The 14481-nt window shown below is 46.2% G+C and overlaps 1 protein-coding gene across 1 annotated transcript; it reads left to right on the top strand.

Moving 5' to 3' along the window:
- Positions 1-9773: 9773 nt before the first annotated feature.
- Positions 9774-13711, top strand: TACO1 (translational activator of cytochrome c oxidase I). Its single transcript, XM_065897690.1, has 5 exons — positions 9774-10258; positions 10563-10669; positions 12036-12163; positions 12657-12834; positions 13166-13711. Exons 1-5 carry the CDS (start codon positions 9979-9981, stop codon positions 13364-13366), a joined length of 894 nt encoding a protein of 297 aa, XP_065753762.1. The 5' UTR covers positions 9774-9978; the 3' UTR covers positions 13367-13711.
- Positions 13712-14481: the final 770 nt, after the last annotated feature.

Raw genomic sequence — 14481 nt, 5'->3', positions numbered from 1 at the left:
GGATATATTTGGATAAAGTTGCTATTTACTGTGGAAAACAACAACTTTGAATGTTTTTTTTCCTTGCCCTGCAGACTCCCAGCCCTGTCACCCTCCTTAGGCCCTGCAGTGTGGTCTGGTCCTCTTCCTTTCAACATCCCACTTGGGCCCAGGTGAGACTCCCCAGTCCCCCCAAGCAGACACAGACACACAGTAGCTGGCATGCTGGGATTTTGAAGTCCCGGCTCCCTCATTCTCCCTTTATGCCATGGGCCAGATGGCCTCATGGCTGAGGAGGGGATTTCTGTAGTCTCAGGATTTAGAAAGCCTCTTAGTCAGCCACGCCACAGGAAGCAGAGATCTGTTGTAGTTTCAAAAGCAAGTGTTTGTTTAATGTGTTTAGGTTCTCAGATTGCCAGCCAGCGAGAATAGGTTGGGAGGCTCTGTCTCTGCGCTCCTTGAACATGAGAAGAGCCACTGCCGGGACTGCACTGGAAAGCCTGCGGCAGCACCTCTGGGCTCTGGCTCTCTGGGCAGTGGCCCTTTGATATGCTTCTGGCCCCCAGAGCCGCAGCCGCCTTTGTTTTCCTTGTCTGCTCTGAGGGAAGGGGGGTGCTGAATAAATGAGGCCTCACGTTCCCCATCAGAGAGCTGGTGAGTGGATCCAAGTCCTTCAAGAGTTTGAGTTGTTTACACCCAGGAGAGTCAGAAGCCTCTCTTTCCAGGGAGGAGCCAGGCTGAAAGATGAGGACTTGAAGAGGGAAGAAACTTGATAACCAGGTGAGAATTTCTTATCAGAACCAGGATCGGCTCTCAGAGAACTGGTTAAGAAACAGAAAACATTAAGACTCCGATGAGTTTTTGATGGCAGGTGTGTCTGAAATTTTAGGAGGAGATTTAGGATGTGGGAGAAAAGCAGTGGTAGCAAAGGAGAAAATATTAGAGGGCAGTAAAGGTCTGAGCTGGGGAAGCATTCAGACCGTCACGTGGCCGTGGAGTGAGACTGTGCTCTCGGCCTGTGTCAGCCTTCCTGGATTGTTCATCAGGTGCCTGTGATGTGGGGTAACTGGGGACAGGGTGACAGGGGGACCCCTTCCTGCTGCAGTTCAGCCCTAGTGTCGTTTGGTGGTAGAAACTTGCAGGAGTGGGAGTCCCTCGATCATTCCAGACAATGGCTCTTCTTGGTTGTAGGTTTGTAGAGAGAAGAAGCAGAGGTTGTAAACAGTCATGCTGACTTTCCCCCCCCTCCCTTTTGTCTTTTCTCTTCCTCTTTACCTTCCCACTGCCTTTCCACTGTAGAACTTTCTCCCTGCTGCAACCTGGGCCTTGAATTCCTAGGCTGTAAGATATGTAGGAGCTGCAGGGTCTACCAACCACGGGAGGCCAGCCTAGTAACTTCCCTCCACTGTCCCCAGCTCCTTTGACTGCCTGACTTGGGAGAAGGGAGACCAGTAAAGTAGAAGCCCCAAAGCAGCCTCTTCCCTTTCCTGTCTGTGCTCCAGGATGAGGAGGGAGGGTCATGCTTGGCACTGAAGTTGGGTTTTCCCTGGGAGGAAAGCTGAGCTGAGCAGTCACTGTGAACCCTGGGCCAGGCTCTCCAAGAATTGCCATCCCTGCACTGGCTGGGCCAGCTACTCAGTGTTGCAGAGCCTCGTCCTCTTTTCCCACCGTTGTCATTGCTGCTAGTGGTCAAAGTCAAATGTGTGGCCACATGGGATGGGCCAGCTCCTCTCAGGCTACTTCCTAGATGTGATTTTTTAAGTGTAGAAACATGCAGGTGCCTTCCCAAGAGGCTTGGACTGGTGTATCAAGCCAGAAACAGATAAGCTAATCAAAGTATAAACTCAAGAGGAAGGAGGATGCTGGCAGTCTGTGTAAGAGCTGGAAAACTTACAAGTACTGGCCTTTGGGAAAACCCGGTGAATAAGAACTTGTGATACCTGCTATTTGAAAGAATGTTCTCACCTTGGGTTGATTGTGGTAATACAGTGTGTTATGAAACTCGTGGAGCTAAAGCTTTGACTTGCTTGAGTCGAATATGGATCATTTGATATGGTTCCTGTGTATTTGATGACCCCTCTTTCAGTGACTTTCCATCCTTCCTCCCCCAAGCGTGAATTTGTAGCATGATTGTACAAATCTCTATGTAGAGAAAATGGAGATTCCTCGTTCTCTGAAGTGTTAAGCGCTAGCCAATCCATTTCTGTCCCCTTTAGCCTAGTGTGTCTGAACTTAATTTCCTGTTATGTATTTAAACTTTTCCTCTACATTATAGGTTTTGTGGCATCCCATGGTCAGGTGGAGAGGAAGCTGCCCCTTGCAGAACTGTACTGTAACCATTTTTTTAAAAAAACATTTTCACAGGATTGATTGTACACAGGGCTTGTAAAAAATTTTTTAACACTGTGCTGTGAAACCACGATGGTAAATCTCCATTGAAGGCTACTTCAAAGGCACCTGAAAGTGGAGTGTTATCTATGATTTGATTTCTTGCTTTCTGAATATATTAAACCTAATTTTCACCCTTTCATTCTGTTCAGCCTCCTGTATAAGAAGTACCGTATTTTCTGCCCATCATACTTTGTAATAAAACTTGAACATGTATAGATTGACTGAATTTCTTCTTGTGATGAATTCAGTTCTTCCCATTCTGCCACTGTGGTCATGTTCCAGACACACTGGCTGGGGGATTAGACCTCCACCCCAGCCCATCACACTATCTGATGGCCTAATTCATCACCTTTAACAAAATACAGACCACCTACTGTCTGCTGGGGGCCATGACCCTCAGGTCGCTCACAGTCAACCAGAAGAGACATCTACATAAAGAAACACTGGCAGTGTTGTGCAGTGATGGGTGTGTTCAGGTTCTCTGGTGGCCCTGAGGAGGAAGTGATCACCTATGTCTGGGTGGGAGCCAGAGAGGGTCAGGGAAAACTTCACAAGATGAAGGATGCTTGAATGTTTTTTGTTGTTGTTGTTTTAACATTTTTATTGGAGTATAATTGCTTTACAATGTTGTGTGTGTTTCTGCTGTATAACAAAGTGAATCAGCTATACATATACATATATCCCCATATCTCCTCCCTCCTGCGTCTCCCTCCCACCCTCCCTATCCCACCCCTCTAGGTCGGCACAAAGCACCAAGCTGATCTCCCTGTGCTATGCGGCTGCTTCCCACTAGCTATCTATTTTACATTTGGTAGTGTATATACATCCATGCCACTCTCTCACTTCGTCCCAGCTTACCCTTCCCCCTACCTGTGTCCTCAAGTCCATTCTCTACATCTCCGTCTTTATTCCTGTCCTGCCCCTAGGTTCTTCAGAACCATTTTTTTTTCTTTTTTAGGTTCCATATATACGTGTTATTATACGCTATTTGTTTTTCAATTTCTGACTTACTTCACACTGTATGACAGACTCTAGGTCCATCCACCTCACTACAAATAACTCAATTTCGTTCCTTTTTATGGCTGAGTAATATTCCATTGTGTATATATGCCACATCTTCTTTATCCATTCACCTGTCGATGGACACTTAGGTTGCTTCCATGTCCTGGCTATTGTAAGTAGTGCTGCAATGAACATTGTGGTACATGACTCTTTTTGAATTATGGTTTTCTCAGGGTATATGCCCAGTAGTGGGATTGCTGGGTCGTATGGTAGTTCTATTTTTAGTTTTTTAAGGAACCTCCATACTGTTCTCCATAGTGGCTGTATCAATTTACATTCCCACCAACAGTGCAAGAGGGTTCCCTTTTCTCCACACCCTCTCCAGCATTTATTGTTTGTAGATTTTTTGATGATGGCCATTCTGACTGGTGTGAGATGATATCTCATTGTAGTTTTGATTTGCATTTCTCTAATGATTAATGATGCTGAGCATCCTTTCATGTGTTTGTTGGCAATCTGTATATCTTCTTTGAAGAGATGTCTATTTAGGTCTTCTGCCCATTTTTGGATTGGGTTGTTTGTTTTTTTGATATTGAGCTGCAATGAGCTGCTTGTATATTTTGGAGATTAATCCTTTGTCGGTTGCTTCGTTTGCAAATATTTTCTCCCATTCTGAGGGTTGTCTTTTCGTCTTGTTTATGGTTTCCTTTGCTGTGCAACAGCTTTTAAGTTTCATTAGGTCCCATTTGTTTATTTTTGTTTTTATTTCGCTTACTCTAGGAGGTGGGTCAAAAAGGATCTTGCTGTGATTTATGTCATAGAGTGTTCTGCCTATGTTTTCCTCTAAGAGTTTGATGGTGTCTGGCCTTACATTTAGGTCTTTAATCCATTTTGAGTTTATTTTTGTGTATGGTGTTAGGGAGTGTTCTAATTTCATTCTTTTACATGGAGCTGTCCAGTTTTCCCAGCACCACTTATTGAAGAGGCTGTCTTTTCTCCATTGTATATTCTTGTCTCCTGTATCAAAAATAAGGTGACCATATGTGCGTGGGTTTTTCTCTGGGCTTTCTATCCTGTTCCATTGATCTATATTTCTGTTTTAGTGCCAGTACCATACTGTCTTGATTACTGTAGCTTTGTAGTTTTGAACTGGGTTTTGAAGGCTGAGTTGGAGTCTTCTGGGAGTAAAGAAAGATATTTAAGGCAGAGAGAACATCCATGTATAAATCTGTAGAGGCAAGAAGAATATGGTTCTATTCAGAGAATGGTAAGGTGATGTGGGGTTTTGTGTGGGGAGTGGTGGGAAGTGGGTCTAGAGAGGAGAGCAGGAGCAGGTGGTCTTGTGCTTTGTAGAAAGTTTAGACCTTCCTCCTGTACGAGACTTTGGAAATTTTACACAGAGGGAAGTCATGCTCAGTTCTGCATTTTAGGAGGCAGTGAAGAACATGCCTCTGAGTGGGGGTGAGACAAGGAGTCACCTCACCTATTAAAATAGTCAACATAAGAAAAAGCAAAAGCCTCAACTAAGGCAGGAGCAGCAGGGAAGGAGAGGGCAGGGCACAACCAAAGAGATTTAAGGCACAGGCTAATCAGGATTCAGTAATCTGTTGGCTGTGAAGGCTGACCAAGAAATGATAACTCCCACGTCCCCTGGGTGAGGACATCAGGCTCTGATGGCTGACTAGAATTTCCAAGTCCAAGCTGGTTTCCCGAGCCTGTGCCCCAATGTGATAGGATGGAGGAGTTTTATCCCACTGCTATTCAAATGCTGTTAGTCCTAGATGAATACTCCCTCTGTTTATTTTTATTTTCATTCTGTGCTCTTGTTGAGCCATTTCAAAGGAAAAGAAGAAAGACATTTTGATTGGTTCAGTGAGCCAGTATTTAGTAAGTGCCTTCCCCTTTGTCACGTCATTCAGCCTAACTGCAAGGAATGTATTTTTCCTGTGTGCCTAGGAAGAGGAAATAAAGTAATGTCTCCACCATACCATCAAATTAGCAAGAGTATCTGGAATAGTAACGAGTGTGGTTCTATTCATTGAGAGCCGTTAGTACTAGACGACACCTGTTCAAACCTAGTAGAATGATGCCTTGAGCCAGTCTTTAGAATCCAAGGTTCATTGTAAGTTAAAAATTTCAGGGACTTCCCTGGTGGTACAGTGGTTGAGAATCTGCCTGCCAATTCAGGGGACACGGGTTCGAGCCCTGGTTCCGGAAGATCCCACATGCCGTGAAGCAGCTAAGCCCCTGTGCCACAACTACTGAGCCTGTGCTCTAGAACCCGTGCTCTGCAACAAGAGAAGCCACTGCAATGAGAAGCCCATGCACTGCAACGAAGAGTAGCCCCTGCTCACAGCAACTAGAGAAAACCTGCGTGCAGCAACAAAGACCCAAAGCAGCCAAAAAAAAAATTTTTTTTTTCAATGATCTTGACAGCCAGGTCTCTAGGGATGGTTCAGTCACCTGTGAATTCATTTTGAGACATGAATATTAGCTCAGACTGAGAAAGTAAAAATCTGCCCTGCCATTCATCACAGATAAACAGACACAGATAAAGCCAGGTGCAAAGTTAACAGGAAACAATATTTCTCCCAAGCACACACTGCAACTTATCAGATAATAATTCCCTTCTCTGGGTGACGTTTAAAAATTCACTAAGAAACTGTTCTCTAAAATCAGACTGGGAATTCCCTGGTGGCCCAGCGATGAGTCCATGCTTCCACTGCAGGGTTCAATCCCTGGTCGAGGAACTAAGATCCCACGTGCCACGTGGTGTGGCCAAAAATAAATAAATAAAATAAAATCATAGACTGTTGGGAAGTTTGCTGTTTGAAATTATGTCCAGTGAGAATGAAGCCTTACAGTCTTGCTTGGAGAATCTAAGTTGCTTTGACAGAAAAGCAGCCTTGATTTCCAACCCAGGTGTAGAACTTCAGGACTTTCTGAACACAACTTTCCACATTTAACATTGTAGTTTTCAAGGAAACTTAACCTTGGGTCCACTTTGCAGTCCAGAGCTGATGTTGACTCTCTTTTCATATAACTCTGTATTCCTTTGAGTATATCAAAGCCTGTTTCGTTGAAATTTCACCTAACCTCCACTCATTCCCATAATTAAGTAATAGCGATCTTTTCCTTTAGTGAGACACTCCACCATCCCTCTGGTGTGCAGTTTGCCTTGTTGCAGTGAGTTGATAGCCTGACATTGTTGGACTACAGCTTTGCCCTGGTGGGTTTAGGCTGACTGGACCAGGACTATCTCAAACTTTGTTTTGGCCTCTACTCTTTTTTTATTTTTAATTAATTTATTTTTGGCTGTGTTGGGTCTTCGTTTCTGTACGAAGGCTTTCTCTAGTTGCGGCGAGCGGAGGCCATTTCTCATCGCGGTGCACGTGCCTCTCACTGTCGCGGCCTCTCTTGTTGTGGAGCACAGGCTCCCGACGCGCTGGCTCAGTAGTTGTGGCTCACGGGCCCAGTTGCTCCGCGGCATGTGGGATCCCTCAAACCAGGGCTCGAACCCGTGTCCCCTGCATTGGCAGGCAGATTCTCAACCACTGTGCCACCAGGGAAGCCCTTGGCCTCTACTCTTATTTGTGATTATAGATTTCCTTCATTTGCTTTTTGCTACTTGAAGTAACATTTATGTTAAGCTATATTCTTATTTATTATTATTATTTTTAATAATGTTTTTTTTTTTTTGGCTATGTTGGGTCTGTTTCTGCACGCGAGCTTTCTCTAGTTGTGGCGAGTAGGGGCTACTCTTCATTGCGGTACACGGGCTTCTCATTGTGGTGTCTTCTCTTGTTATGGAGCACGGGCTCTAGGCACGCGGGCTTCAGTAATTGTGGCACGCGGGCTCAGTAGTTGTGGCTTGTGGGCTTAGTTGCTCCGCGGCATGTGGGATCTTCCCTGACCAGGGCTCAAACCCCTCTCCCCTGCATTGGCAGGCGGATTCTTAACCACTGTGCCACCAGGGAAGCCCCTAAGCTATATTTTTAAATTACAAAAAGTAATACTCTATATGAATAGCTAGCAAGCACATGAAAAGATGATCAACATCATTAGTCATCTGGGAAATAGAAATCAAAACCACAATGAGAAAAAACAAACAAACAAAACCACAATGAAATACCACTTCATACCCACTAGGATGACAACAGCTAGAGTCAAAAAGAGATGATAACAAGTTTTGGCAAGGATGTGGAGAAATTGGAACCCTCATACATTACTGGTAGGGATGTAAACAATGCAACCATTTTGGAAAACACGCTGGCAGTTCCTCAAAAGATCGAACAGAGTTACTGTATGACTCACCAATTCCACTCCTAGGCATATACCCAAGAGAAATGAAAATATATGTCTACGCAAAATCCTGTACGTGAACGTTCATAACAGCATTATTCAGAATGGTCAAAAGGTGGAAAAAACCCAAATGTCCATCAACTGATGAATGGATAAATAAAAAGTGGTATATCATGCAATGGAACATTAGTTAACAACATGGATGAACCCTGAAAACATTATGATAAATGAAAGAAACCAGTCAAAAGAACCACATATTGTATGATTCCATTCATATGAAATGTCCAGAATAGGCAGACCCATAGAGACAGAAGTAAAGTGGTGGTTGCCTAGGACTGGGGGAACTGGGGAAAATGGGGAGTAACTGCTAATGGGTACTTTCTTTAGGGAGTGATGAAAATGTAAAATTTGGGTGATGGCTGCACAAATCTGAATATACTAAAAAACATTGTACACTTTAAATTGGTGATTTGTATGATATTTAAATTACATGTCAGTAAAGTTTTTGTTAAAAAAAAAAGCTGTACTGGGCACAGGAGTACAGTCCTGCTCTCAAAGAATTTAATATCATTGGCAGAGACAAACATTTTGATATTAAAAAAGTAAGTGTTAAGGTACAGACATGTATGAAGGGTTATGTGAACACACAGAGTAGGGCATCTGAACCCAAACGGAGAATTTGCAGATACTTTCCTCTGGTGGGAAATGATGCCTGAGCTGAATCTTGAAGGAAGAACAAAAATTAGCCAGAAGTGAGGTAGAACAGCAAAGACACAGGTTTGTGCCTAATACAAGAATTGGGAGAAGCAGTAGGAGCAATCTGGTGTTTCTGCATAGTCTGCGAAGTACAAGGAGGAGAGTGCCCAGCCCAAGTAGCTTCGATACTAAAAAATAATAAATCAACAATTCATAAGTGCACTATTAGTTACAGCTAAAAACTCAAAGAAGGACTCTTAGGAAGGCTTTAACCAAGGAGGGGACAGCTGAACTGGGTCTTGAAGCATGATGAAGATTTTATCACCGAGACAGTGAAGTTCACTCCAAGCAGATAGGGGCAAAGAGGTGATAAAGAACTTGTATTCAGAGTACAGTGAGTATAATTCCCTCCAACCGGACTGTAGTGTCAGGACATGAGACCGGAAGAATGAGTAGATCTGAGATTATGAAGGTTCTTACATAATAACTAAAAAGTAACATAAAACCTATGCCTGTGTATTTTATCCATTATCCCATTTAATCATAGCAAGGCCATTCTACAGGTAAGAAAACTGAAATATAGGAAAGTAAAGGAACTTGCCCAAGGTTACACAAGTAAGTGTAACAACCGGGGTTTGAACCCACCAGTTCAGACCAGAGGCCACAAACTTAACCTGCTCTCTATCTAACACACCAAGTTTTTGGATTTAATCTCACCGGCCTGGGGAGCCACTGGAAAGTTGTTCACAGTTGCTGCTTTGTTTGTTCTATACCTTCTCCTCCTAATGGCATCGGTTTTCTCTTCTGTGAGAGCAGAGGGAAAATGCAGAGGGGAATTAGGCTCCAGGAAACTCTTCTGATCATCCTCCCTCTCCAGGATGGCAAGCGTCTCTTGAATTTAGGGACTTCATCACTATGATCGCTGCTGCTATTTACATAAGATTTTTATTACTTTAAAGCTCCAAGAGCTTTTTTCAACCCTCTTACGTTGGTAAAGCAAGTAGGAGCATCCTTATTTACAGATATCGAAGAGGAAGTTCAGAGAGACTAAATGATTGGATAAATCACATCTCTGGGCGGCGATTTCCCTACCTTAAAGCGAAGTGATGGAACTACCTATTTCTTTGCAACAACAAAACATTTATCATTCTAGGCCTGCTTAGAGTTGGGAAGTCATTCTGAAGCAAAATCAGTTTCATAACTAAGATGTATCTCTACTAGATCATTGTGGGAAGTAAAGTCCGGCGTTCCCCAGGCAACCAGGAAGGATTGAGCGCAGGGTTGCCCCACCTCCGCCCAGGCTCTGCGCAGCTGCAAGCAACTTAAAAGCAAGTACCACGCGACGGAACGGCTTTTGTGGTCGGCGGGGACGCGTTTTTGGAACGGACCGGGAAAAGGAAGTGTGCTACGCCATTGAATGTACCCGCTCCCGGCTGCCGCGGTGAAGGTGCGGCGTACTTCGTGTTCCGGCTCCCCGGGGTGGGCCTGAGCCTTTGGCTCTCCAGTGACGGGTTGAGGAGGCCGCAGGCTCTGGACCTGCTTGTTTCGGTGGCGGACTCGGCGGACGGACCCACTGCTCTTGCTGACCTTGGCCCAGGGTCGGAGCCGATGGCGGCTTGGGCCCCTGTCACCTTGAGCAGGGCCGCTGCCCAGTGCTTGTGGGCGCGAGGCCCCGGGGTCCGGGTGGCTCTTCCGCGCTTCCCCCCGGCCTTCCAGCCTGAGTCCCCAGGCTGTAGCCCCTGTGAGGGCCGGACGCTGCACCTCACGGCAGAAGTCCTCGCCGGGCACAACAAGTGGTCCAAAGTCCGGCACATCAAGGGTCCCAAGGACACCGAAAGGAGTCGCGTCTTCTCTAAGCTCAGTTTGAGCATTCGCCTAGCGGTTAAAGGTGAGAACTTGACGGTCACCCCCCGGTGGTAGCCACTTGCCCTCACTATGCCCACGGCTTTGCTTGCCTCCTAGAGTTGGGCCAGGCCCACCCCGATCCTCGGCCTTTCATTCAGAGCGAATTGAAAACTTCTTTTCCAAAATACTTAGCCAGATCTCATTCAAACACTGGATAAAGTGTCCTCAACAAACCGAGATCTAAGTGCTGACTTGTCGCTCTTTTGGCTGATGGGGGTAGGAGGCGGAAATCCCTTTTTTCTCACATGTCATAATGAGATGTCTCTGCTTACTCTTTTCTGTCTCAGAAGGAGGCCCCAACCCCGAGTTCAATAGAAACCTGGCCAGCATCTTAGAGGTGTGTCGCAGCAAGCACATGCCCAAGGCAACAATTGAGGCAGCACTGAAAATGGAGGTGTGTCCTCAGTTTAACTTTGTTTTTGATCACAGTCCCTACAGGCGCATGTCTGGAAGGCCACCACACACCCCTTAAATTATCAGAGAAGGGTAGTGATGTCGTTGACACTCTCAGCCCAGAGCCTTCTGGTGACTCTTCTCTCGGCCATTGGTTATGGGAGCACAGTCAGGAGCAGGATGTATAGACAGCGTACAGAGCTATAGCCTAGGATTGCTGAGCTGAGTTTTGAGGAGATGGGGTAAAAAGAAGGGGCACAGTATGGGGAAAGCCCTGGTGTTAGTTTGAGGAAGGGTTTGTTTTTCTGACATTTATGCCTTAAAGGAGAAAAGCCAGTAGAAAGAGACAGGGTGCAGATGATGGTGATAGTGGGAGGGGCTGGGATGTAGAGCCTAGGTGTGGGAATTGTCTTCAAGCCCAGCTGAGGGGACACCTCTTCTCTAGGACAAGGGGGAAGGATCTGAGGAAGTAGTAGTCACCTTAATTGTTAACAGTTATTGAGTGCTTATTCCAGGCCAAGTTCTTTGATAAGAACTTTGTATGCATTACCTCACTGAATCCTCAGAACAACCTTAAATGGAAACTGAGGCACTGAAAGATTGGGCGACTTGACCACGTCACACAGAAAATGACAGACTGGGAACCAGACAGACTCCAGAGCCTATGCCTAGCCATCATTCATACTGCCCTCCTGTCAGGTGTGGTGCAGATAAGGCGGTGGAGGCAGAGGATTTTCCCCCACCTGGTGTCCTTAATTTCCTTTGTGAAAGAGGAAGGGAGAAGTCATCAGTTGAGAGTTCCTGGGAAGACGGCAGGGCAGGGTGATGGAGAGAGTGGTGAAGATCGGATGCACGGGCAAAGAATGAGCAGAGGCAGTGTGGGAGATCCAGATGAGATTGGTCATTAGAGTTTTTGATTGATTGTTTGAATTTTGAGGCTATGCTATTTGATAAGGCCCAGATGTGTCATTTCACGTGGCAGTACTCAGCAGCGCTGGGGTAGGAGCACAGGTGGGTTTCATGCGGGATAAGGTGTACGAGAATGAGTTTTAGTAGGCTCTATGGCGGGGTGGATGTGGGATTCAGCTGGGGAGGGGCGAAAACAAAGCTGGGAGATGGCAGATTGATTGTTCAGGGACAAGAGAAACAGACTGCCTTCCAAGTAAGGGATAGTGCTTCCTATTATCTCAAAAGTTGGTCCCAAGGGCCTCCTCTCAGAGGGGAGGACAAAATTGAAGCTTAACAGCCTAGGCTCCAGCCCAGGGAGCCCATCCCATGGAGTCAACTTTGTGGTGCCTCTGGTGCCTGGGCTGGCATGTAGGAGGGAACTAGGAAACCAGAAAATGTGATTATGTTGTTTATTGCAGAAAACCAAGGACGTTTATTTGTTGTATGAGGGCCGAGGCCCTGGTGGCTCTTCTCTTCTCATTGAGGCGTTATCTAACAGTAGCTCCAAGTGCCACTCGGACATCAAACATATCCTGAACAAGAATGGGTAGGTGTGTGTCTGGGGAGTGTAGAAGGGTACAGAGTCTTTAGGTTTCGATTCTGTGCAGGGAAAGTACTGTTTGTTCCTGGTGGCGTTTCAAATTTTACACACACTTCATCCTTAGCAGAATCCAAATGGGATCGTTTATTCTCCCTTAATGTGTTCTGTACTGGGCAGGATCCAAAAGACTTGTTCATCAGGTGTAGAACGAACTCTCTGTCCCATTATCCCATCTGTCTGTATCATGTCCAGGTCTTAAAACGTACAACCAGGAATGGAATCTTCATTGCACAGGAATTGATGAGCAGTCTTTGCATCCTCCAAACTCCAGGCAGGGCAGAAAATAGAAGGTTGGGGTTATGTTTGGATTATTCCCTTGCCCAGTGGTAGCTGCATCTGCCTCAGGAAAAGAGCTGCTCCATGTCTGTTTATACTCCAGGGGCTGGGTGGGAATGAGTGTCTAAAGGCATTCTTTCTGGCCCATTTCCTTTCCTATTAGGGGAATGATGGCTGAAGGAGCTCGCCACTCCTTTGACAAAAAGGGGGTGATCGTGGTTGGAGTGGAGGACAAAGAGAAGAAAGCTGTGAATCTGGAGCGTGCCCTGGAGCTGGCAATAGAAGCAGGAGCTGAGGATGTCAAGGAAACTGAAGATGAAGAGGAAACAAACATTTTTAAAGTGAGTGTGAAGCCTTAGTGTTTGGTGGGCTTCTGAGAGGCCCCTGATTGACATGTTAAGGCATGCTTCTGTCAGTCTCTTCTTTCCTATGCCCGGGGTACAGGTGAGATAAAGAGCTCACATACTGCACAGACATTTACTAAGAGAATACCAGATAGGGCTTACTCTCTTGAGGACGATGAGAAGGATTCAGAACATTGAAAACTCTGTTTCTGCCAGTGAAGACTTAAACCCAGTGATACAGTAATTCCATTCAGGTTTTGCAAACTTCTGTCCAGCTTTGTCCTGTTATCTCCTGGCTACTTACCTCCTGACTTTCCTTTGTTCCTAGTTTATTTGTGATGCCTCTTCACTGCATCAGGTGAGGAAGAAGCTGGACTCCCTGGGCCTGTGTTCTGTGTCCTGTATGCTAGAGTTCATCCCCAACACAAAGGTGCGGCTGGCTGACCCTGACCTGGAGCAGGCTGCCCATCTCATCCAGGCTCTCGGCAACCACAATGACGTGATCCACGTCTATGACAACATTGAGTAGCCAGGCTGTACGTGCCCCCGGCAGCCTATTCTGGAGCACAAGCTTCTGCAGCGTCCTCTGAGACTCAAGCAGGTCAGGGCGGTGGGTGGTCTAGCAGGTTAGGAAGCAGAAGACCTGTAGTTTGTGGTCAACGGAATCCCTGCACTTTTGTGAAGCCTATTTGTCAGCTCTGCTGGTGTCTCCGTGCCCTCCCAGGTGAGCCCCTCCACATCCTTCTGGATGCAGAGTGAGGCCAGTCAGCTGGTCAGATTCTGATCTCAGGAAGTTGGCCCTTGTGGGGATGGTAGGTGCCCTGAGGGCCCATGTACTAGAAACTGCTGTTAAATAATAACAGTTATTGATCTGGGTTTGCTGCACTGCTGTTGTATGACTCTTGAGTTTTCCTGGGTTTGTGTCCAGTTGCTGGGACCCTCTTGACTTCCTTTGAAGTCTATAGGCTTAGTTCCACTACTCCAATCCCAAGACTTTATTTTTTTGATTGACCATAGAAATGTAGCTCCCTCCAGGTACTTTGTGCTCTAGTGCTCATCTAATGGCTTAAACCTGTCATTCTTTCACATAACTAATATTGCTCAAACACCTACTGTGTACCAGGAACTGCACTTACAAGCTGTCCATTGATGCCCTGTGTTAGATCCACTCTAAGACGTAGGACCTCAGGGGGAAGACACAGGATTGCTCTACCGGAGCTGTCCCAGGGCAGTGTGAGGTGCGGTGCATGCATCCTTGTTCTCTTTGTGTGGCCTCTGTACCCTTCTTCTGTCAGAGAGCTTAAGGCTGTAGCCCCGAAGGAGATCAAGTGCCAGTGATAAGGGACTCCAGGCCCTGCTTTGCCTGGGTCCCTCTGTGTTCTGAGATTGCTCAGAGTGGACCTGTCAGTGGGCTGCACTCAGGAAGGGCTATACCAAGATGGTTTTGAAAGCTGCTTGATCCCCAGATTGCCCAGCCCTGGCTCCTTTTCATCCCTGATGCCAGATCATGGGGCACTGGGAACTGGAAAGGAGATAAGAACAGAAAGAAGGCTGAGTCAGAAGCCTGGCCAGGTGGGAAATAGGGGCCTTGGTGCCTTTTGTTCCTGAGTCACTTCTGGGTTTAGAGAGACAAGGAGTGCCAAC

The sequence above is a fragment of the Phocoena phocoena genome, chromosome 19, assembly GCF_963924675.1.
Source record: "Phocoena phocoena chromosome 19, mPhoPho1.1, whole genome shotgun sequence".
Taxonomy (NCBI): Eukaryota; Metazoa; Chordata; class Mammalia; order Artiodactyla; family Phocoenidae; genus Phocoena; species Phocoena phocoena.
Note: the sequence above shows the minus strand (reverse complement) of the source record. Positions and strands in the feature narration are given on the sequence as shown.